General features: G+C 39.5%; 3 protein-coding genes and 1 long non-coding RNA gene across 5 annotated transcripts; 2 read left to right on the plus strand and 2 right to left on the minus strand.

Annotated features, from left to right (window-relative positions):
• The first annotated feature begins 419 nt into the window (after nucleotides 1–419).
• rundc3aa (RUN domain containing 3Aa) lies at nucleotides 420–11,535 on the plus strand. Its single transcript, XM_089018030.1, has 11 exons — nucleotides 420–580; nucleotides 6,345–6,460; nucleotides 6,539–6,672; nucleotides 7,130–7,215; nucleotides 7,356–7,445; nucleotides 8,147–8,227; nucleotides 8,289–8,454; nucleotides 8,571–8,728; nucleotides 9,416–9,529; nucleotides 10,180–10,286; nucleotides 11,058–11,535. The coding sequence occupies exons 1-11, from the start codon at nucleotides 474–476 to the stop codon at nucleotides 11,198–11,200; spliced, it is 1,302 nt and encodes a 433-aa protein (XP_088874156.1). The 5' UTR covers nucleotides 420–473; the 3' UTR covers nucleotides 11,201–11,535.
• On the minus strand, nucleotides 1,992–5,627 carry LOC148885319 (uncharacterized). The gene is made up of 2 exons (XR_016117995.1): nucleotides 4,074–5,627; nucleotides 1,992–3,422 (listed from the first exon to the last, which is right to left on the minus strand). It is a non-coding gene; the product is annotated as an uncharacterized LOC148885319 (long non-coding RNA).
• Nucleotides 5,659–6,025, minus strand: zwi (zwilling). The gene has a single exon (XM_089018037.1). It carries the CDS (start codon nucleotides 5,905–5,907, stop codon nucleotides 5,659–5,661), a length of 249 nt encoding a protein of 82 aa, XP_088874163.1. The 5' UTR covers nucleotides 5,908–6,025.
• A 921-nt stretch (nucleotides 11,536–12,456) lies between the features above and the next one.
• On the plus strand, nucleotides 12,457–24,516 carry fam117aa (family with sequence similarity 117 member Aa). Of its 2 annotated transcripts, XM_089018697.1 has the most exons (8): nucleotides 12,457–12,734; nucleotides 14,219–14,364; nucleotides 20,308–20,403; nucleotides 20,472–20,588; nucleotides 21,848–21,964; nucleotides 22,064–22,271; nucleotides 22,348–22,534; nucleotides 24,300–24,516. In XM_089018697.1, the coding sequence occupies exons 1-8, from the start codon at nucleotides 12,632–12,634 to the stop codon at nucleotides 24,514–24,516; spliced, it is 1,191 nt and encodes a 396-aa protein (XP_088874823.1). In that variant the 5' UTR covers nucleotides 12,457–12,631. The 2 variants fall into 2 exon arrangements, with proteins under 2 accessions (XP_088874823.1, XP_088874824.1); XM_089018698.1 differs by lacking the exons at nucleotides 12,457–12,734; nucleotides 14,219–14,364 and adding an exon at nucleotides 17,558–17,756.
• Nucleotides 24,517–25,162: the final 646 nt, after the last annotated feature.

The following is a 25,162-nucleotide window of genomic DNA, read 5'->3' on the forward strand; positions in this document are numbered from 1 at the left end:
GGCTATCTATTATCTATCTACTAGGTAGTTAGCTAGTTTTTTTATCTATTTGAGTTACTTCCGGGTTGAGTGAACGCTGGCGCGTGTGGCTGCTGCTGGACACTCACAGAAAAACTGATCCTGTGACTGTAAAGTGACCTTGAGAGTTTTGAAAGGCGCTTAGAAATTAAATGGATTATTATTATTATTATTATTATTATTATTATTATTATTATTATTATTATTATACGTATTACTTCTGGAGTTGTTTTATTTTGAAACACAAACCGGAAATAATATTTAAACATTGTACGGTTAATGATTTCGACCTTCCGCCTCAGCAGCAGAATCCGCACCGCTATCCGCTGCGGCGGCGACCGCCTTTCCCCACACCGAACGGCGGCTTCAAGTCGGTCACCCAGCTAGCCTGAAGGAGGCGGGGGCCGGTGTAGGGGTGCGGACAGCTGCCGGCGCCGTATCTCCTGGATGGACGAATGGAGCCCGGCTGCATGCACAAAGCAATGGCCATGGGTCTGATGTCAAAGAAGGCATCTGTCCGGAGCGTCGGCGTGGAAAGAAAGAACCTCATCACAGTGTGCAGGTACATCACGACATCTGTCCAGGATCGCCCCTCCCCCTCCCCTCCCGTTGCGCAGTAAAGAGAAAATTTAGTTTGTTGTTAAAAATAATTGACAAGCAACAAGGGCGAGTATTTCACTTAATTAAATATTTGCTTTTACCGTATCATGCCACATTTCCTTCTCGTCATATTCTACATAGTCTAACATTGATGGGAAGTTGTGCTCTTAAAGCCATTAATCCTCCTTAAATATCTCAACCGTTTACTATCACCCACAAGAATCATGCCTTTATATTTTTAATAAACAATCTATGAACAAGTAAAGCAAATAAAAGGTCCTCCATCATGGTGATGTCAAGTGCTTAGATGGGACAAGGGCGTGCAAGATCTCCTCCTCCCCCATTTTACCTTTTGATGTGTCCCATATATCATCATCATCATCATGATGATGAATGATCACAGGAGGTCATGGTTGTACTGTGCACCCATTTTATTATACGCTGGTCGCTAACTGATCTTTTTCACGACGAGGCCTGCTTTGCGGCCATGATGTCACATCGTTGGTGTCCATCTCTGTGAGGACTTGCAAGAGCGTGTGTAAATTCAAATATCGCTCAACTATGTCATTTTAAATAATAATAATAATAATAATACATTTTATTTTAAGCGCCTTTCAAAGCTCTCAAGGACACTTTACAGTCATAGACAAGCATAGATACTATAATAAATAAAATACAATTACAAATAGAATACAGTATATAAAATACAATTATAAATAGAAACAAGAAAAAGAGCTACACAGAAAATGCAATTTTAAGTAGGTGGGTTTTGAGATGGGATTTGAAGATGGGAAGAGAATCGATGTTACGCATGTTGGGAGGAAGTGAGTTCCAGAGTTTAAGGGGCAGAGCAGCTGAAAGCTCTGACCCCATCGTGCTGAGACGGGCAGGGCAGGGCACACAGAGGTGGAGGGAGGAAGAGGATCTGAGGGAATGAGAGGGAATAGAAATTTGAAGAAGGTCAGATAGGTATGAGGGGCAAGGTTATGGATAACTTTAAATGTATAAAGAATGTTTTTAAAGTTATATAACTAAACCCCCTGTGCATATTGAGTGGTAAACAGATGGATTATCAATTTGGTTTAAAAAAAAACATTTGAAGAATTGTTAGTCTTTGAATCTTATGTCACAAGTACAGTAAAGTCTCGTTATATCGATATCGGATATATTGATAGTCCCGGTTATATCGATACTATTTCTATGCACTCACGGAGAAAATTACATGCAAAGAGGGTCGGATATATCGATAGTCCCGGTTATATCGATATTTTTTCGGACTCCCTTGAATATCGATATAACGAGACTTTACTGTAGTGTTAAAAATAAATATCCCCTCCCACAAGAACAACAAAGAAGCGGTCAAAAATAGTCACATCATCAAGAGTTTTTATTCTAGTAATCCAATTTTCCTACTTTGTTTTTAGTGTCATATACAGTACAGTGAAGCACACAAAGTCATAGGTTGCAAAAAATAATAATAAAAAGATTAACAAGCTCACGAAAAAAGACAGTTCGAAGATCCGTAGGAGTGCTTTTTTTATATCAGTAACAATGATAAAAACAGTGGACAAGGACAAAGACACACCAAAAAGACAAGCACACGCACATTTCTATCAATATGGTTGACACCTTTTTTTTATCTTCCAATTTTCTAACAAGCGATAGTCATGAGTCCTCGCTCTGAATGCCGGTCATGGAAGTAGTCGTTACGGGTTGGTCAGTGGCGGTGGGGCGTCGGTCCCATTGTCTACTGGTTCCAATGGCGACGTGGCCTATTTGCTGCCGTACTTGCTAAGCGGATGTTAGTGATAAAGTATTTGAATTCCCAAACTTTGGTGCCTTGTAATGACATTGGGGTATAAGGAGGTTAAGTTTGCGTTGAGCGTGCTATATGTTAGCTTCAGAGGCGTAGGCAAAAACTGTTTCACTGCCATTCACAAATTTATTCGGGAATTGATAATACGACGTAGAACGCCATTCCCAAATTTGTTTGGGTTATGGTTTTTCATGCTTGGGTGCAGATAAAGCAATGGCCATGGCCTCTGGCAATGTTCCACAAGGTGGCAGCATTGCCCTTTATTCCCCACGTTAGTGCTTTGTTCCAGTTTCAGCTGTTGTTAAAGCTCTATATAATCCAATATGTATGTATTGCATTATATTTTGGACAGCTGCCCTCATTTCAAGCTCTTATAACTCCAGACCCATATCGTTTAGGAATTAACTTTTTTTTTCCCGAGAGTCTAAGATTTTTCACGCTCTACTAAATGTTTAAGTAGTCCTAAAACTCAGTATTCTGTGAGTCCTGGAATTCAAGTGACAGTGACAAAAACCCTGGCACTGGAGTGGACACATTTTTGCACATCGTCTGGCATTGAATGAGTTAACAGACCCTAGCCCACTTTCCCTGGAACCCTAAAGCCCCTAACCCTAAACCAAATCCCCGAGTCTAATACTCACTTTAAACCATAATCCACATCAATAAATGTTTTGTTCTCTGGACAACCTCATTGAAATTATTATTTTTTTGCTCATAGTCCTCATTGTTCATTCCAGGGTTTATTTGATCTCATGCAATTGGCAGGTAAACAGGACAAACCTCGATGAAGACATTGGGTGATGACATCTTAGGAAAAAAAACAACCAAAACAGGAAGTACCGAGTGCAGCGAAGCCTTGCGAGGGAAGACGACGGTAGAATTGATGTACACTGTTACTGGGCTAAGCTGCTGTTGCTGCTAGCAACCGATCAGGGGGACCGTGTATGCAATTTTTAACAAGAGGTTTTGGACAATGGACTCGGTGAACCTAGGGGGAAAAAAAAAATAAGATCAGTGAGACCAAAATGGGATCGCGGCAAGAATAGCCGTGGCTCGATTTCTTCCTTTTTTGGTATAAGATGGAAAGACATTGAAATATTCTTCATTGCAGAGTTTTCACAAGATATGTTCAACACGATAATGCAATTGAAATGATTAATTATGAAAAACAAGTTCCATCAAGGTTCCAGAACCGATCGTGTTTGACCTCAACAGTCTCAGTGTACAATGAAAGGGTGCGGCGGGAGAACAAGAGGTTGATTTAAAGATAGCCGTGAGTGGGCCAGGCGCCGTTCCAATTAGTAGTGAGAGTGGGATGTGTATGTCGAAGATCTTGAAAACAAAAGAAGCTTTTTAAGAGGACAAGCTGTTGTTTTTCTGTGTCGAATGGTACCAAGGTCTTGATGCTAGCCTATGTGTGCACAGGTTCCTCTTGGACTCTTCAGGAAGGTGAGATCTAATATTTTGATGAGTACAAACACTTTTCTAACACAGGTTTCTGAATACTGACAGAAGCCACGCTGGACTTATGAAATTACTTTTCTTGGTTCTGGATGTTGACAAGAAACTAGCTCACTTATCCGATTTTGTCGGTTGTGACTTGTTACTAGTCTTACAGAAGAATTAAAGCACCACTGACCTGTTTGACTTCTCTGATGTAGTCCAGAAAACAGTCAAAGCCCCAAAAGTGAATTCAATCCAGTTCTTGTTTCCAGTTGGAGAAGTTCCGTTTCAGATGTTCGTAGTTTTTTGCTCCCGTCCCCCCCGGTCGGAATAAATTCCCCCTCCCTGCCTAAAGCGTCTTGCGTTTGGGGAATATTGCTTTTCGAAAGGAGGTGGTCGTGGTACCCCGGCTGAAGGAGGCACCGCCCAAGGAGATCTTGGTCTTTCCGCTGGTAATTGTGGAGGAGCCCATAGAGGTGGTACTTTTGCCCCTGGAGATGGAGGAGTTGCCCAGAGCTAGTTTGCTTTTGCCCCGCTTGATGCTGGTATTGCCCAGCGTCAGGGCGGTCTTGCCCTCGGTGAAGCTGGTGTTGCCCATTGAGGTCGAGTTCTCTGCCGCGTGGACCCAGAATTGGAGACAGGGTTTGGATCTCACTCCAGGTTGAGCATGGCACACTCATACAGCTCAAACGCCCGCTCTGTAAGTCCTCAAACGCAGCAGTAATGCCAGAGACGATCCGGAGCCCACCGGAATGCCTCGAGACCCTCGACCGGCATAAAGCCTTCGTTGAGATGCCGGACGTGGGCTCGGGAAGGCCGCATACCACCCGGGAGTCGCTGTGAATGGACAAAGTCAGGCCGTAGGTGGGAGACTGCCTTTCGAGATGGTGAAGGGGGTGCGGGGGTACGACTCAGGACAGATGCGCAATTGTCCCATGGACCTGACGACACCGGGAACATTGTCAAGAGTCGTGGCGAAGAGTGAGGGGGTTGTACAATCTAACGGTGACATCACTTTGTTCGTTATTGTTAGTAACAATGTTTGAAATGACTCGGAAAGCAACTTCAAATGTTTTTTTTCCGCGCAGTTGGTCAAAATGGATTTTATTATAAGGACGAATCGGTCGGTATCACACAAACGAGACAAACAGAGTTAGAAAACTGAACATCCAACAGCCAAACCGACGATAGACATTGAACTGTTCATGAAAGGGTTGTTGATTAAAATAACACTCTTGTCTTTTCATACATCCGTCGCACCCGGTTAAACTGATTACACCAACGATTCTTTCAACTTGCTGATAAACCATCAAAACCACCCGGCAAACTAAAAACCGAGCACCAGGACGAAAACGGACCAAAGAGACATGTCAATGTTTTGAGAGAACATACTGGATTGAGAGACCCATATCCCTGTTTATCTTTTTTTTTATCTGGATTCACTACCGGTAATTCCAATAGACATGGGTCTTATCGCCCCCACTGAGGGTGGTCCTGACCACAGATGCACGCTTGGTCCCGTGGGTGAAGGTCAGCGTGGTAATGGTGCTGGTGGTCCCACCCCGTGTGACCGAAGTCTTGCCCACGGCTACTCCGCTCTTCCCAAATGTTAGCGTCCTCCTGCTCCAAGAGATGGAGAATTGGCCCCAGGAGATGGCGTACTTAGAGCCCAGTAGGGAAAATTTCCCTTTGATGAAGGAAGTTCTGCTGGATGAATAGCTGGTCTCCCATTCAGAGTCAATTTTAGACTTCTTCGCGCTGGCTCCCAGGGTCCGCTCCATCTAGGTGTTCCTGCGCTTGGGCATAAGTGCCTTGCGGAAGGACGTGGTCGTGGTTCCTCGGCTGAAACTGGCTCGTCCGAGAGCCACGGTGGTTTTTTGCCTCTGGATGGTGGAGTCTCCCATGGAGGTGGTGGTCACTCCGCGGAAGATGGAAGAGTTGCCCATGGCCACGGTGGTCTTTCCCCTGGCGATGGATGTGCTTCCAACAGCCAGGGCAGTCTTGCCCTCGGTGATGCTGGTGTTTCCCATCGCCCCCGGAAGAGAGTGGCTGCTTAATAGCGTTCGCGCTGCGTGGGCATCACCCGTTTTGGGATCTTTGCGATCCTGAGCTAAACTAAATAGTTGCGATCTAGGGGAGGGAAGGATTTGATCTTTGTTTTTTTTTTTTATACCCCGAGCACAAAAGGACCTGGAAGCTCAGTGCGTGTACAAAGACTGCGAGAACAGGGGGTTAATTGTATTGTTGTCATGATAACGCTGAAGGGAGCTTTGTTGTGCACACAAGACAATTGAAGTGACCTCAGGGATAAAATGGCGTGCCCCTCTCCACCACCAGGACCAAAAAAAATAAATGAATAAAAGCTACCAACCACTACCACGGCCTCATTGCAGTGTTCACATACAGTAGTACATTTGTCAACTGAGTACAGAACTCAGCAAAAGAAGAATCTTCTGTTTTTGTCAAGGTTCTCAGTCAAGACTCTCTTGGAAAAGTACACGGCCGAGCCCATCGACGACTCAGCCGAAGAGTTTATCAACTTTGCCGCCATCTTGGAACACATCCTCAGTCACCGTTTTAAAGGTAAAAAAAAAACACTCCTGGAAGGACGATGAGCAACTTTTTTTTTGCAGAAATACTTTTGTCATCTTTGCGAATCAGGCTCAGCCAGTTGGTTCAGCTCAGATGGACAGCGCAGCTTCTGGGAGTACATCCGGGTGGCCTGCACTAAGGTGCAGAACAACTGCATTGGCAGCATCGAGAACATCGAGAACATCAGCACATCTCGGGCCAAGGTAAGCATTCGTCCTGGTCTGCCTGTTTTTTAAGACAGGAACATTTTCATTTTATTTGTTTATTTTTAATTTGTTTCATTTTATTTTATTTATTATGTATTTATTTGTTTTATTGTTTTTAAGTGTGTGTGTTTTTTTTAATTGTATTGGTTTTATTTGTTTATGTTTTGTTTTGTATTGTTCGTTTTGTTTTGTTTTCTTTGTTTATTTTATTTTATAGTATTTTATTTTATTTTGTTAGTTTCATTTTATTTCTTTTTGTTTTGTTTATTTTATATTATTTTGTTTTATTTTATTTATGTTATTTGTTATGTAATTTTATTTTATTATATTTTGTTTTGTTATGTTATTTTTGTTTTGTTTGTTAATTTAATTTAATTTAATTTAATTTAATTTTACTTTACTTTACTTTACTTTACTTTACTTTATTTCATTTTAATTTATTTTATTTACACAGGGCCGTGCATGGATTCGAGTGGCACTAATGGAGAAACGTCTTTCGGAATACGTGTCCACTGCCCTGAGGGAAACCAAAACAACCAGGTAACGCTTACGCTTCGATGTTAAGTCAAATATCAATTCATTTGAATTATACACTACATTTTTATTCCCGTTTTAACTGTAAATCAGGAAGAGAGACATTATTTTGTTTTGTTTTTGTTGTTGTTTTTTGTTGTAAACAGGAGGTTCTATGATGACGGCGCCATAATGCTGCGCGAAGAGGCCACAGTGCTGACCGGCATGCTCATTGGCCTGAGCGCCATTGACTTCAGGTGAATTCCGATCACAAAATTGGGGACAAACCCAACCCGGTATGTAGCATGTAGCATGATAGATTCTAAACCTTCTAAACTGAAACTAGCTATTAGCTAGCTACATAGCTAGCTATCTATTTACTGTCTATTAGTTATTTAACTAACTAGCTGACTATCTAGCTATCTAGCTAGCTAGATATTAGCTATCTATATATCTCACTATCTATTAGCTGGATATCTAGCTATTAGCTGGCTATCTAGCTATCTATCTATTAACTAGCTATTAGCTAGCTAGCTATTAAATAACTATTAGTTAGCTATTTAGCTGGCTATCTATTTGCTGCCTATTAGCTATTTAGCTAACTAGCTGGCTATCTATCTATCTATCTATCTATCTATCTATCTATCTATCTATCTATCTATCTATCTATCTATCTATCTATCTATCTATCTATCTATCTATCTATCTATCTATCTATTAGCTAGGTATCTAGCTAGCTCACCATTAACTAGCTATTAGCTAGCTAGTTTTCTATTGATTTGAGTTATTCCGGGTCGGGTGAAAACAGATCCTGTGACTGTAAAGTGACCTTGAGTTTTGAAAGGCGCTTCGAAATGAAATGTATGATGATGATGAAACCTTTTTTTTTTTAATAAATAAAGATTTATATTCACACAGCAAATGACATGCAAACATATGACATTTTGTTTCCTTGTAGTTTCTGCTTGAAGGGTGAAACATTGGACGGCAAGTCCCCGGCGGTGATTGACTACACTCCCTACTTGAAGTTTACTCAGAGGTAAATAAGCCTTTTTTTGACATTAGCTCAGCAAGTGCCGCTAACCAAACGTCTGCCGCAGCTACGACTGCTTGAGCGACGACGAGGACCGACGCAGCGTCGACAGCAGCAACAGTGAGGAGAGCGTTCCCGAACACCCTTACATCCCATTGGTCACCGATGAGGAGAGCTGGAGTAACAAGTGCCGCAAAATGGAACAGCGATTTAAGATCGTGTACGCCCAGAAGGTCAATAAATAAACAAATACGTTGTCATGCAACCATCTAAAAATATTTGACAACGAATGAGCCCCGGTATGGATAGTTAGAAAATAATAATAGACACTCCCCGCTGTGCTTTTTAGGGCTACTTGGAGGAGCTAGTTCGCCTTCGTGAGTCACAGCTAAAGAACATCGAGACGGACAACAAGCGTCTGAGGGCAAAAGTGGACGAGGTGACCTTGCAGAGTCAGCGTGAGAAGAAGGAGCTGGAGGCCGTTGTGCTGGAGCTGCAGGCTCAGCTGTGAGTCCCCATCTCCCCCCCATACACACATACAAACACACACACATTCCTGTTTCAATGGTTTTGTGAAGTCCGTATAACTCCAGATATGGAGTGTGGACCACCATTGCTGATAAGTTTAGAGAACTCGTGTTACATTTGAACACTAAATGTCACCCCATTTCCCACTTCAACTTCTTAAAAAACAAAGACATAAAAAGTGGATTTGAAATTGAAATAACAGCAGGAGTGAGGTTTCTGAATGGGCACATTCAAAGTCCTCATCCCTATAATGAATTTGGTTAAAATATTGTTTTACTTTTTGTGGTATGAACTTTTTCCTCTCATTAACCACGCACACACACACATAAACACACACAGTGAGTAAAAAGTGTGTGTATCCAAGTGAAATGAAAATACACACCAAAAAAAATCATTTTGGGTGAATTTATGAGGACCTTTCTGAAACTTTTAACGGATGCATATATAGACCCTCTAGATGTCTTTAGAATGAAAAACTGAGGACTGGCCTAAAGGTCCTCACTTGTCAAAAATGTCCTCAGTACGTATGGTATAAAATGTTAGTGGTCCTCACAAGACTAGTCATACAAACACACACACACCTCTCCTTGTATTACTGGCAAAGTCGGACCAGCAGATCTTCCCATCAATCTTGAATGTTTATTTTCATCTGTGTCTCTTTTTAAGCTCCTCCCTCATGCCCTGCGACCCTTCGCATCTAGGAAAAAACCTTTCCATCCCTCTCAACAACCAGTGGACCGCCATTAACGACCACCAGAGGGACGTCAAACTCTTCCGCAGGTCAGCACAATTTGATTACAATCGTAGATCATTCATAACTGCCGAAGAAAGAGACTCAAATTGTAACACTGCGACTGATAGATAAGATCGCTGTGAAATGAAGAGCATCATAAAGCAAGAAGAGCATGCATGTAGACCACAGGTGTCAAAGTCAAGGCCCGGGGGCCAAATCTGACCCGCCACATCATTTTATTCGGCCCGCGAAAGCAAATCAAGCATGTCAATTTTGACGATTCCACACAAATAAACGTCATCAATCGCATAAGCCGTCACTTTAAACTCTTCTGAAAAAAAATATTATACAGTGATACCTTGGTTTATGAACCCCTTGGCTTACGAACTTTTCGGTTTACGAACATTACATTGATGAAAATTTTACCTTGGCATACAAACTTTACCCTGGCATACAAACCTTTTTCGTAAACGGAGCTGCCTTAATGAGTGATGTATCGTTCGCGAACGAGCCCGGTCTTCTAACAACAAAATGGCAGCCGACTGTTTTTGTCCTCTATTGCCCGCCCCCAGTCTTGGGGACCTGGAAACGGATTATTCTCATTTTAATGGTTTCCTATGGGAAATAATTTTTTGGGATACACACTTTTCGCCTTACAACAATATATTCTATGACGATATTATTGTGGTTCCTTCAGGAGGAGTTTCCACAGTTTGGAGCAACTTTCCGCCAAGAACATCCTCAACTTGGACTCTCGGAAGACCGACGACAGGCAGAACGGAGACCCTGCTTGGACCTCACCAGGTAGCACATGATTATGACATCACAGTCAGTTAAATTTTTCTGTGTAGCTTTATTAGTTATCACAATCCTGACGCTAATTAGCATATCTTTTGATGCAGTTTATTCCGATCCACTAGGTGGCAGTTATTTGATTTGATTGGAATGGATTGGATTAGGCTTTATTAGTCTCGCAGTGGAGAAATATACATTTACAGTTATGAAAAGAAGAGGAAAGGAAAGAAAGAAGTAGAAAAACAAAATACAGGAGCTGCTGTAATGGCAGCCACTCTCGCGGCGCCATCTTGAAATCAAAACAACAAAAAACAGTGTTTCAATCTTAAGCACTTTTCTGCACCTTCTTTGTTGTATGAAGCAATTCCAGATGAAAGAGGAGAGGATCAAAGCGTCCTTTTCACCAGTGGATCAGGGACGTCATGGTGAAATGTGCACGTCTGCTACAAGCTAAATGTTGAAAGCAAACAAAGCTGAAGATCCATTGACAAAAAGAGACTGTCTCACATCTCCCGTCCCATGTACTGTAAATCCGCTTCAATTCCAAGCAGCTAACGCTCCTTTCTTCCTGCCAAAAACGTGCAAACGCTCAGCACAGTCTCCTCTTTGATGAATGTCGTGGCCTAAAATGCTAAAAAACAATCCATATCCGTTCCACACGACGCACAACAACACAAAGTGACAAAAGTAAACACAAAAATAACAACGAAAACAAGGCTGCCTACTCGAGCGCCATCTTGGACTTTTTATGTGCCTGAGAAAGTGGTTGTGGTGTTTCAGGAAAGGACAACACGCCATCAATGTTGGGCCTTTGCGGCTCTTTGGCGTCGCTACCGAGCTCCAAGTCGCTGACCAGCCTCAAATCCAGCGAGTGTCTGGTCAATATCAGCACCGAGGCCAGCCCCGCCCTCTCCCCCAGCTAGGAAGGAGAACCCCCTTCGCCCGCCATTCGCACCTTCTTGTGTTTCATTTTCCTCCATCTCACCTGGACCAACCGCCAACATTCGAGGAATGTACAGCAGGAATTCTGGTCATTATTATCTTTGCCTCTTTTGGTTATTTTCTCCCCCCCCGGCAGCCATTTTGTTTTTTCCCGGGCTTCAAAACAACACCAAAAAATAAAGATGTCAATACTTTCAAACCAAAACAAACACTCAGCAACACCTCCACCTCCTATTTCGATCTATTTCCTTCTTTGTGCGCTTTAAACCTGAGATTATTGTTATTATTACGATTGTTTTTGTGTTGCAATAAACTAACTGCCTTTTGCATGATTGTGTGATTGATGCACTTTAAACTGCATGAAAGGAATCATTTATTTAACCGCTACAGTGTAACTTTGGCGCCATCTAGTGGCAATTGACAAAAACATCACACGGACCACTTTATTAGGTACACTCACCAATGAAATTGAACGGGAAATAAATCTGCGTGTATTTTACCAAAATGTAATGTAGCTCAACAACAGTCAGTCACGAGGCACGCTATAAACACCTATTACGATATTTTATTGTAATTTTTTTTGTTTCTTCAATATCAAATATTTTACCCTTTTAAAATCAATTAGGTTCCATCGCTGCATTTTTTAGGGAGCAGGGTAAAAAGAAGTAATTTTCATTCATTTAAATATGACGTTTGGAAAATACATGCAAGTATATTATTATCACACACATGGTAATATATCAAAATAAAATTCAATATTGATTTTGAATCATAGATGATGGTTAGTTTCAACCATAATAATAATAATAAAAGCTAAACTAAAAGCTAGCAACCACTCATTGGACGACAATGAGGTTAAAAGCAAAAGAAAAATAGAAGGGTTGAAATAACTGATTTAAACGAAACTAAATAATGAAAAAAAAACACGTTTGAAAAGATTTGCTTTTTGACAGTCTGACGCCATTTTGTTACTGCATATATCATGTTATTAAATCTGAATATTATCGCAACAAACTTTTTCTTTTTTTCGTCCAATCAAGTACATCGATTGACTCATCCGCGTACACACAAACTAAAGGATCTCTCACTCGTGAAAGAAAAAAAAATAAGTGGGTTGGACCTGCAAACTTTTTTCGAGGGGGTGTAGATGACAACCAATAGGAGCTCGCTTTCACCAACCAACCAACCAGATACCAGACGACCCAAAACTTTTGCATGGTGTCGCCACTTCTTGTCACTCGTGTCCAGAGCCAACAGCACAACCACAAGCAGAAAAAGAAAATATTTGACAGCAGGCCACGATGGGATTTTAGTAGCATCAGTGCGCGTGAGCGGAAGAGTTTAGCGTGTGCGCGCGCTGGTGTGTTTTTTTGTCGGTGCCCTCGAGTTCCTTCGAACCGGACGTTTGCGGGATGTCGGGCCGAAATGGAGGAGCTCCTCGCGGATGCAGCAACCCCAAAGTGCCGCTGATGCCACTCAGGGCCACGGTGCCTTACCAGCTGCTTCTCAAGACGGGTAAACATACGTTCATATGTAAATCTGCAATTAACGATTAAAAAAACATAGATGGTTGGTAACTTTTGATGTTAATAGTAAATCACACGAATATGACGTTATTAATTTTCAGATATGATTATTTTTATTGATATTTTATTTAACTTGTTCACTGCCAGACGATGTGCAAAAAATGTGTCCACTCCACTGCCAGGGTTTTTGTCATTGTCAACTTGAATTCCAGGACCCACAGAATATTGAGTTTTAGGACTACATAAACATTCAATACAGCGTTAGAAACCTTAGACGCTCTTCTTTCATCAGAAAAAAAGAGTTAATTCTTAAATTATATGGAATGGAGTTAGATGAGCATGAAATGGGATCGACTGTCTAAAATACAATACATACATTGATTTTTATAGCGCTTTAACAATAACTAAAGCTGGAACAAAGCGTGTAAACATGTAAGCGTGTACAAAACATGTAAAAAAAATAAATTGACATGCTGCCCCCTCGTGGAAGGGAAACAAAAACAATGCAAAAGGTCTGGTCAGCGCTTTATCGGCACCCAAGCAAGAAAAACAAAACCCAAACAAATTCTGGTATGGCGCTCCACATCATATTTTCAATTCCCGAATGAATGAATGAATGAATGAATGAATGGCAGTGAATGAGTTAAAACGTAAACGATTTTAATCATAATACATTATAAATTCTTCATGAATAATTAATTTGTGATTCATACACAAGACCCACAGAATATTGAGTTTTAGGATTACCTGAACATTGAATACAGCGTTAGAAACCTTAGTCTCTCTTCTTTCATCAAAAAAAAAAAAGAGTTGAATCCTAAATGATATGGGTCTGGAGTTATATGAGCTTGAAATGAGGGTGTCTGTCCAAAATACAATGCAATACATACATATTGGTTTATATAGCGCTTTAACAACAGCTGAAGCTGGAACAAAACGCTAACATAGACGAAAAAAACTCTCAAGGGTCCTTGAGAGTTTTGAAAGGCACTTGAAAATTAAATGTATTATTATTATTATTACAATCAGGTTTATTTACTTACAACAGTCAAAAATACCTCAACTATTGATTATAATTGCATTCTATTTGTGATTGTATTGTATTTATTATAGTATCTATGCTTGTCTGTGACTGTAAAGTGTCCTTGAGAGCTTTGAAAGGCACTTAAAATGTAATTTATTATTATTATTATTATTATTATTATTATTATTATTATTATTATTAATGCTGCGTTCCGTAGAATTCTTTGTGAATTTAGTGCTCCTTGTAAGTCGATTTGGTTCACAAACGTGTGTGTGTGTGTGTGTGTGTGTGTGTGTGTGTGTGTGTGTGTGTGTGTGTGTGTGTGTGTGTGTGTGTGCGTGTGTGTGTGTGTGTGTTTCTTTTCAGATCTCATTCAACGCCTGGGATCAATTTAGCAAATAACCCCATTTTAAGAGTCTTTTCATGCTTTTTTTTTGTCTCCCCCCCAGATCGGACCTTTGCTCGCCCACCCAAGCCCACCATGCGGCGGACCCTCTCTTTGGATGCAATCTTGGCGCCTTACCTCCAGGGCCAATGGCCCAAAGAACCCACCGATGGTTCAGCGGGGAACTGTGTTAGCGATAAGGCCACACAGGTGAGCGTCATGAGTGTATGTTAGTTTCTAATATTTAATTAACTATTTGCTATATAGCTACCTAGCTATTTGAGTCAGGAAACATATTAGCTATCTAGCTGGCTAGCTAGCTATTAGCTGTCCAGCTGTCTATTGGCTAGCTAGCTTTCTATCTTCTTGAGTTATCTAGCTATCTATTAGCTATATGGCTAGCTAGATAGGTATTTGAGTCCGGAAACGTATTTGTTATCGAGCTAGCTATTAGCTGTCTAGCTGTCTAATAGTTAGCTGGCTAGCTTTCTGTCTTTTTGAGTTATCTGGCTATCTATTAGCTATATGGCTAGCTAGGTAGCTAGCTATTTGAGTCAGGAAACATATTATCTATCTAGCTGGCTAGCTAGCTATTAGCTGTCTAGCCGTCTATTGGCTAGCTAGCTAGCTTTCTATCTTTTTGAGTTATTCTGGGTTGAATCAAAACATTCTGTCTAAAGTGGCTTTCAAAATAAGAGCCTCTACAAGGCTACTCTAGCTGCCTAGCTATCTATCTAGCTGGCTGGCGCGCTATCTAGCTGCCTAGCTACCTATCTAGCTATCTATCTATCAGCTATCTATTAGCTATCTATGAGCTCGCTAGCTAGCTTTTTATCTATTTGAGTTACTTCCGGGTTGAGTGAACGCTGGCGCGTGTGGCTGCCGCTGCTCACCCACAGAAAAACCTATCCTGTGACTGTAAAGTGACGTTGAGAGTTTTGAAAGGCGCTTAGAAACGAAATGTATTATTATTGTTATTATTATTATTATTATTATTATTATTATTATTATTATTATTATCATTTATGATAAAATAACAAAAGATTTAAGCAACTGTTGCAGCATTTTTAGACCATTTGCAGGGATTCAAAGCAGTCCATGAGATTTATTCTGATTGCTACCAAAGCCACTACTAAAAACACATAAAAAGACCCCCCCCCCCACCCAAAAAAAGACATTCTGCACACTCCAAAATTAATATGCCAATCATGTTATGTTATTCAGGTACACTCAGTCAATATATGTGATGTTATAGGTGCTTTTTTTTAAAAACACAAGCCAACAAACTCATTTTTTTTGTCTCAATCATGCATCAAAATGGTGCGCACACACACACACACACACACACACACACACACACACACACACACACACACACACACACACACACACACACACACACACACACACACACACACACACACAAAATGGTGCACAAAGCCCCACACCCATCTCCGCTCCCCCCTTTACCGCCCAAGCCGGAGTAACTTCGCCAAACTCCTCCAAGATTTCAAGGCTCCTGACACATTTTAAAGGCGAAGAAACCCCCTCAGCCTCCATTGTGAGGAGCGTCAGACCCCTCCTGACCTCATTATACGCACACCCCATCCCCCCTTTCCACGCACACACACACACCAGTCAGCGTCTGTCACACAACCACCCCCCTAGCCTTGTGGCATCCCATCATACAATTTATTGTTGCACCGATTTCATCCTTCACTCGGCTTCTTTACAAAACTGCATCTTCGGACTTGATTATTTTAACATTATTTGAGACTCGGATGCTTGTTAATTAAAGGACAACCGACGTCACTTTTTGGTTTCTTAACTGACATCAGAAAAACGTTTTATAGCATCTAAAATACCCAAAACATGCAGGTGATATTTTTAGTCAAATGCAAAACACCAATAAAAATAAGTTAGAGTGTGCTAAAACGTCAAAAAAATTGAACTGCGAATTGGTAAAGTCCCACCCCCAGTTTGTGATGTCACGCCAAGATGTGTTGCCTTGTTCGAGAATCAAAACAATGGCTTCAGATTCGGTGAAGATGCTTTCTTGTTACTCATCCAGTTATGGATATGATTCAAATAGTTCTGAAGAGGAAAGCATAAATGTTTGCAATCGATTAAAGAAATTCTTCCGCGTCATTTTGAGGCATCAGGAATGATGTGTAGCATCCCAGAAAATGCACAAGATGGCGCCCAAGCTCCGTTAGAAATGGGCTGATTTTTCCGCTGGGAATTTGTGTCAACTAGTATCAAATAGTAGTCTTGGTGCAACACACAACGATTCACCATCGCGTTATTTATGTGCCTAAATACAAAAACACACACCTGGAAGCAGCGCAACAGTGGAAAACTAATGAAAGGAAGCTGAAAGACAATTTCGGACAAAATATAATTAATATCAGTCCGTGATTCAGATCTTTCTAGGCCAGCAGAGAAGGCTTTGAAGGCCTTGACGGTCCGCCACTGAGTTTCTACATAGTAGGGATTTCGGCCTCGCCTGCCAAATCATGAAAACAGATTTACACAATTATTTTCAAATCTCGATAAAAGTACAGTGAGACCTCAACTTACAAACACCTCAACTTACAAACTTTTTGTCTTACAAACGTCAAATTTATAAAAATTAAACCTTATAATAAGCACTATTTTCATAATACACACCCACTACGGCTGGCGGAGTGATCTTCGGCGGAAGCACACGACCGGACAGCACCAGAGGTTAAGTTACCAACAGTCCTTATGGAAGGTGACTCTCCTTCCTTAAGCCATCAACGACCATCAAAAAGCTAAATAAAACTTTATTTTACAGCACAGTTGATTTCTTTAATTACAGTCCTCATGTAGTGCGCCTCTCTTTCCAAACAGCAATTCCCTTTGACCTTCGACCTCCATCAAGCCATAAATGACCATCACAAATGTAAATAAAGTGACTTTATGATACAATGCAGTGTATTTCTTTCATTACAATACAATAGCACATTTATTATACATAGAATAAGGTATGTTGTGTGTAGTTTTAAGGCTTATTTAGTTGAAAAGTATATTTTATGGAAACCCGGGAACAGATTATTCCCATTTTAATGGTTTCCTCTGGGATTTTTTTTTTAGATACACACTTTTCGCCTTACACACTCTGTCTGGGAACCAATTAAATTCGTAAGTTGAGGTCTCACTGTACATATAAAAAAACTAGAAAAAATATAAATATTCCTACTAAGGGATGGCAATCTAGTACTGCTCAATTTCTGGATATGCCATTTCGGTGGTCTTTTTTTAGTTGCATTTCCCATGATCCCCCCTGCCGGCAGAGGGTGCGAAGTGTTGAGGTGTCAACTGTAACTTTATCCAGCAGAGTCCCGGCCATGACTCACTCAGACGTATTTAGCCACTGGACACCACACCGAGGACTGGACGACGACAGTCTTTTTCTCATTTGTGTGTTGTGACGGTGACTAAGTTACCCGGACAGGGTAGTTTGCAAGGGTCTCACACAAGGGGGGCTACGTGTGAACCAGCAGAGTTGGAACTTGGGGAGGTCAGCGATGGACAGCAGAATGTCTACTAGAAGATCGAGAGTCCATGTGAAGAAAACGGTACAGTGTATTTGTGTTTGTGAGGTGCTGAATGCCAATCGTCTCTTGGTTGTCGCTATTCATAGAGGTGCCGGTGATGTTGTCTCGACTGTATCATGGGAGGAAGTGGATTTTTTTGTTGTTGTTGAATGGTTTATCTCATGTTCCTGTGTGCAGGTGCATCCAGGCAGGTGAACCACACACATCTGTTTTTGTTTGGATGTCATATTGGTTGGAAGCAAGAACACCTTGTTTATTTTAAGGTGTTCATGGAGAAGAAGTAAGGGCTAAGGATTGGTTTGGATCAGAGAAATAGTTTGTGCGTTGGAGTGTACTCCAATTATTTATTCAATCATTTGGTCAGTTAATGAGTTTAGGGGTAGTCGCTTGGTTGGTTTGCGCGCAAGCTAGCTAGTCAGCAAATTCCTGATTGACTTAGTCGATCCTCCAAAGGACTACATGGTAGTTAGTTGTTTTGTCTGTAGTATCCATCACAAAGTTTTTCATTCAATAGTGAGTCAGTTAATCACTAAGTCAGTCACTTGTTCCTTATGTAGTCAATCAGTTGAACAGTATTTCAAATTGTCACTCTGTGAATTAGACACTTGGTTATTTAGTAAGTCATTTAGTCTGTTACTTAGTCACTCATTTGGTAAAGAAGTTTGTCAGTTACTTGGTTATTTATTCATTCACTTGGTCAGTCAGCAGACAAGTCAGTCAGTGAGTTTGGGCGTCATGCAGTCATTCGGTTAGCTAGCGCTCAAGCTAGCTTGTCAGCAAGTTCCTGAATGACTTAGTCAACCCTCTAAAAGACTAGTTAGTTAATCAGTTGATTTGTCTGTAGTATGCGTCACTAATTTTGTCATTCAATAGTTAGTCAGTTAATGACTTAGTCAGTCACTTTTTGGTTATGTAGTCAATCTGCTGAACAGTATTTCAAATTGTCACTCTGTGAATCAGACACTTGGTTATTTAGTAAGTCATTTAGTCTGGTACTTAGTCAGTCATTTGGTAAAGAAGTTTGTCAGTTACTTGGTTATTTATTCATTCACTTGGTCAGTCAGCAGACAAGTCAGTCAGTGAGTTTGGGCGTCATGCAGTCATTCGGTTAGCTAGCGCTCAAGCTAGCTTGTCAGCAAGTTCCCGAATGACTTAGTCAACCCTCTAAAAGACTAGTTAGTTAATCAGTTGATTTGTCTGTAGTATCCGTCACTAATTTTGTCATTCAATATAGTAAAGTCTCATTATATCGATATTCAAGGGAGTCCGAAAAAATATCGATATAACCGGGACTATCGATATATCCGAACCTGTTTGCATGTAATTTTCTCAGTGCGTGCATAGAAATAGTATCGATATAACCGGGACTATCGATATATCCGATATCGATATAACGAGACTTTACTGTAGTTAGTCAGTTAATGACTTAGTCAGTCACTTTTTGGTTATGTAGTCAATCTGCTGAACAGTATTTCAAATTGTCACTCTGTGAATCAGACACTTGGTTATTTAGTAAGTCATTTAGTTTGTTACTTAGTCAACTGGCAAAGCAGTTTGTCAGTTACTTGGTTATTTAATCAGTCAATCAATTGACAATTGATTAGTTAGTCATCCAGGCAGTTACATAATAGCTCAGTTAAAACGTTATGCTACGGTCAGACATCTTGGGAGTTGAGAGTTTTGCGGGCAGTTCATGAGTTAGTCCGTCAAGCAGCAAGTTGCTTATTCAGTCAATCACTTGGTAAGTCAGAAAGAGTGTCACTTATTTATACTGGCATTGATTTACTTTAAATGATAATAATAATACCTTTCATTTCTAAGCACCTTTCAAAACTCTCAAGGTCACTTTACAGTCACACGATCGGTTTTTCGGTGGGTGAGCAGCGGCAGCCACACGCTACATGAAGATGACAGTTTAACAGGTTGTGTCTGTTCACCTTAGATTGACACCAGTTTTTCTGTGCCTCCATTGTGGGCCTTCTAAGCATGGAACTTTTAAAAAAATTGATGTGATGCATCAAACTTTCCTTGACTGAAAACTCTGAACACTTTCAAAAACTCATTTCTTTCTCCTAAAGTCATTCTATTTGCTATCGATTAGCTAGCTAGCTATTAGTTATCAATTACTGGCTACCAAGCTAGCTATATATTTGCTATCTATATGCTATTTGCTATCTATAAGCTATCTATCTAGCTATCTAGTTAGCTATCTAGCTAGCTTTCCAGCTAACTTTCTCTCTATTCGAGTTATTCTGGGTTGAGCTCAGTCATTTACTTGGCAAATTGGTGAATGCAAGATGACATAACAGAGATAAAATATGTCTGGATTGGTACAGTCCATAATTCAAATGGTTTGAGCCAAGTGGAGCGGTGACCTGCCAGTTGAGTCTGTGGTTGAAAGAAACGGTCACTGTGATAGCAGGTGAACTGCTGGAATGTGCATGATTGCCACCTAAAGGACTGGTATAGAAAAATCGCCATCTTGTTTTCTTTTTAAAAAAGCAACAATATTATTGGGCCTTTACCGTGCTGTAAAATAAAAATCACAATCGTCCATTTTGTCACCATCCAGACGCCATCTTGTTGGGCGGAAGAGACGCAGGCCAGGAGAAGTTTCGGTGGCCACAAACGTTCAGCATCCTGGGGCAGCGCCGAGCACCTGAAGGAGGCAAGAATCTTCATAATTTCATCATCATCATCATCATCTTCATGTCAACCCTTTCGGGCTACCTCCAGGTGGCCAAGCTGAGGCAGCAGCTACAGAAGCGATCCAGGCATGCCGCTCCCTCCGCGTCAGGATACGACCCGTCGCATCACCTGTTCAATGCGGGCCACGCTGCGGGCGCCACCCAGGTACGAATGCTGATGCTATCTTTGGCTCTTTCCAACAGATACTTGTAGTTCCTGGGACTAAAACTTTCCTTAAAACCTTGGATATTTCCGCATGAATACTACTACTACTACTACTACTACTACTACTACTACTACTACTACTACTACTACTACTACTAATAATAATAATAATAATAATCATGACACTGATAATGATAATAGTGACAGTAATAATCGTAATAATAATAATCATAATAATCATGACATTGATAATGATAATAGTGACAATAATAATAATAATAATAATAATAATAATAATAATAATAATGACACTGATTGGATTGGATTGGATATATTAGTCTCACAGTGGAGAAATTTACATATACATATAATGATAATAGTGACAGTAATAATAGTAATAATAATAATAATAATGATAATCATAATAATAATTATAATAATAATAATGACACTGATAATAATAGTGACAGTAATAATAATAATAATAATAATAATAATAATAATAATAATAATAATAATACGTATACTAGTATGATGATGATGATAATGATGATAATGATGATGATGATGATGATTATTAGTAGTAGTAGTAGTAGTAGTAGTAGTAGTAGTAGTAGTAGAAGTAGTAGTAGTAGTAGTACTAGTAGTAGTAGGGGTAGTAGTAGTAGCAGTATATTAATTAATATAAATATATTATAAATATTTGTATTATATATTATAAATACAATATATTTATATAGTGATATAGATAAATACCATTATTACTATAATAGTAATATAATATATTAATATTGATTATTATTCGTATTATTATTAGCATTATTATTATATTGATTAATATAAATGTATTATATATTATGAAGATAATATTTTTCTATATAAATATATTAATAATAATAATAATGATAACAATAATAATCATCAATAACAAAACTAACAATCATAGTAATACTCATTATAGTAATAACAATAATAATAGTCATAATTGTTATTACTATATTAATATACATATGATGATGATGATTATGATGATGATGATTATTATTCTTAGAATTCTTCTGTTTCTTCTTCTTCTTATTATTATTATTATTATTATTATTATTATGTTCCAGTTATTATTATAATTAAAAATCAGGGTTGATGCATTTTGACAAAACAATTGTTGATGTTTGGGAATGGATTCAGTGATTTATAAGCAAAGGTATTATTGATTTATTGATGTATTGATGTATGTATTGATGTGTTTATTTTTGCTCCAGACATCACTTCAGGTGCCGCTAAGCAGAGTGGCCTCCCGGTTGCGTCGCAGCGTCGAAGGCCTCAACTTGGAGCTGGAGGAGGCGTTTGTGTCAGACAAACGAGACGAACAGCATGAGGTGCTGATGGGCCGGCCTCACTTGCGATGGAGAATGGGGGGGGGGGGGGGGACACTTCCACTGTCGGGAAAGCCAAAACAGGGTGATTTCATGTTGCAGCTTTTGGACATCCCGGACGGACGCAGGGCTCCAGCTCCGGTCCAGAGGTGCAGCAGTGGCTCCCAGAGCGAGTCGTCACCGGGGCCGTTGGATCTTTCCCTGCTATCTCCTTCTCAGTCACCGTGTCCCTTGGACCCCGCCTTGTTGTCTCCGTCCACCTCGCCCTGTCCTTTGAAGCCTTCTCGCTTCTCCCCTTCCCAGTCACCAGGTCAGGCGCTTGATTTCAGGCGTTTTTTTTCATAATATCTTTCACAAATGATAACCGCCATTTGTCCATGTAACAGAGTCAACCACTCGCGAGGTCTTTTGTCCGTCTCCTTCCACACTTTTGCCTTCATATGCATTGGAAGCACCCGCGTTGCCGCTGTCCTCCTCGGGACCCCCGCGGCTGCCGTGTCCCGACCAAAGCTTTTTATTTCAAAGACAGCCGCCAGAAGGCTGCGAACCGCTTCAAGTGTGCCAGGACGCAATGTAAGTTCGCTCTAATAATAATAATAATAATAATAATAATAATAATAATAATAATAATAATAATAATAATAATAATAATAATAATTATTATTATTATTATTATTATTATAATAGTAATAATAATAAAAGTCAAAGTCAGCTGTACTGTCAAATATGCTAATATGCATGACATACAGCACAGATGAAATTAATGTCCTCTCGGAATAATAATAATAATAATAATAGTAATAATTCACAGTCAGCTTTATTGTCAAATATGCTAATATGCATGACATGCAGCACAGATGAAATTAATTTCCTCTCTGAATAATAATAATAATAATAATAATAATAATAATAATAATAATAATAATTCAAAGTCAGCTTTATTGTCAAATATGCTAATATGCATGACATGCAGCACAGATGAAATTAATTTCCTCTCGGAATAATAATAATAATAATAATAATAATAATAATAATAATAATAATAATAATAATAATTCAAAGTCAGCTTTATTGTCAAATATGCTAATATGCATGACATACAGCACAGATGAAATTAATTTCCTCTCTGAATAATAATAATAATAATAATAATAATAATAATAATAATACATGACATGCAGCACAGATGAAATTAATGTCCTCTCGGAATAATAATAATAATAATAATAATAATAATAATAACAACTTCTTTCTTTCCTTTCCTCTTCCTTTCGTAACTTTGCTGCTGTGTTACTTTCGGGTAGAATGAACGCTGGCGGGAATGGCTGCCGCTGCTCACCCGCACGAAAAAAAACAAGTTCTTATCTTGTGTCTGTAAAGTGTCCTTGAGAGTTTTGAAAGGCGCTTAGAATTAAAATGTATAATAATAATAATAATAATAATAATAATAATAATAATAATAATAATAATAATAATAATAATACATTTCATTTCTAAGCGCCTTTCAAAACTCTCATGGTCACTTTACAGTCACAGGATAAGTTTTCCAGCATTCAGTCAACCCGAAATAACTCAAATAGATAGAAAGCTAGCTATACATCTAATAATAATAATAATAATAATAATAATAATAATAATAATAATAATACATTTCAATTTATAAGCGCCTTTCAAATCTCTGAAGGACACTTTTCAGTCACAGGATATCTCTTCTGCGGGTGAGCAGTGGAAGCCACACGCGCCAGCGTTCACTCAACCCGGAAGTAACTCAAATAGATAGAAAGCTAGCTAGCTGTCTAATAGATAACCAATAGATAGCTTCCTAATAGAACTTTTTTAGAACAGGCTACTAATGTTGTAGATGGAGGTTCTTGCTACCTGGTGCCCACAGTCACTATCTTTAGCTAGCTAGCTAGATAATAGATAGCTATCCAGCTAATAGATCCATGTTAGCTGTTGTTAAAGCGCTATGTAAATCAAGACAAGACCAGATTGTCCAGAACCAGAAAAGACTGAATGGACAGAATTGGACAAAACTATTGTGGACCCAATAGCTAGCTAGCTAGCTAGATATATTCCTGAAACTTCCATCTTTGAGGCTCTGCATCATGTCTTCATATCTTGTAACCATGTTAAAATGCTAATTCTTGATGCTAAACACCTCTAAAACTCTTCTGTTGGTCCTGGAATTTGAGTGAAAATGACAAAAAAAAACTGACTCCAGGAAAATGGTGGCGTTTGACATGACAATGTCCCAAAACAATGATGGATTTTGTTCATAAATGGCAGAAACATTTAGTAATATGTCTCAGAACTTTGACACACACTTTCTCCACAGGTCCTCCTCTTTGGACGAGGCTGTCCACCTCCAGCCGTCCTGTCCCGACCTCAATAAAGTGAACTTCACACCACACGGAGGCTCTGCTTTTTGCCGCGTCAGCGTCCTCAAGCCACTCCTGCCCTCCATGGACATGCTCTTCCGTGGCCTGTCCGTCTCGCCTGTCACTAGCTGCCCGGGCAAAGCGTCTCCTACCAGGCAGCTAGGCCTGCAGTGAAGGTGATAACCACCTTTTAGGACTAAATTGCTCTTGTCATAGTAGTCTTGATCGCACAGACGGACTCGTGGATGAATACCAACATGTTTTGTGACTTACTGATATATGTTTTTGATAAGCTACTTTTCTACCAATTCCTTACCAAGAAATGTTAAAATATATTTTTGTAGCGTTAATGGTGACTTTATTTGTATCAGGGAGGAGGAATTAACTCATTTCTAGGTTTATACTGCATTTGACATTATAAACAAGACATTTTAATTTCTTACATTGGTTTTCTTTCTACTCGAAACATTGCAAATGCAAGATTCTTCATTTGAAATTATGTTTATGTATAATTTGTTTCTCACTCAATCTATGACACCCAAGTTTATACATTGTGACAAGAAAATGTTCCATTTTTTTCTCGGTAATGTGGACAAGCATGATTATTTTGCCTTAGTTCGTGTTATCATATATTCATGCTAATAAATGTACCGTGGCAGAATTAATAAACAAAAAAAATACAGCACAAAATAAACAATTGGATGTCATTTAACTTTCTTTTTCCTGAATAAAATGTCCTAACTTCTGCTTGGGTATGTAAATTTACAAGCATTACATGTACAGCATGTAAAGTATGTACATTAAAAAGTGAAGTTTAGGC

The sequence above is a fragment of the Hippocampus bargibanti genome, linkage group LG17 (assembly GCF_051943395.1).
Source record: "Hippocampus bargibanti isolate YZ-2025 linkage group LG17, ASM5194339v1, whole genome shotgun sequence".
Lineage (NCBI taxonomy): Eukaryota > Metazoa > Chordata > Actinopteri > Syngnathiformes > Syngnathidae > Hippocampus > Hippocampus bargibanti.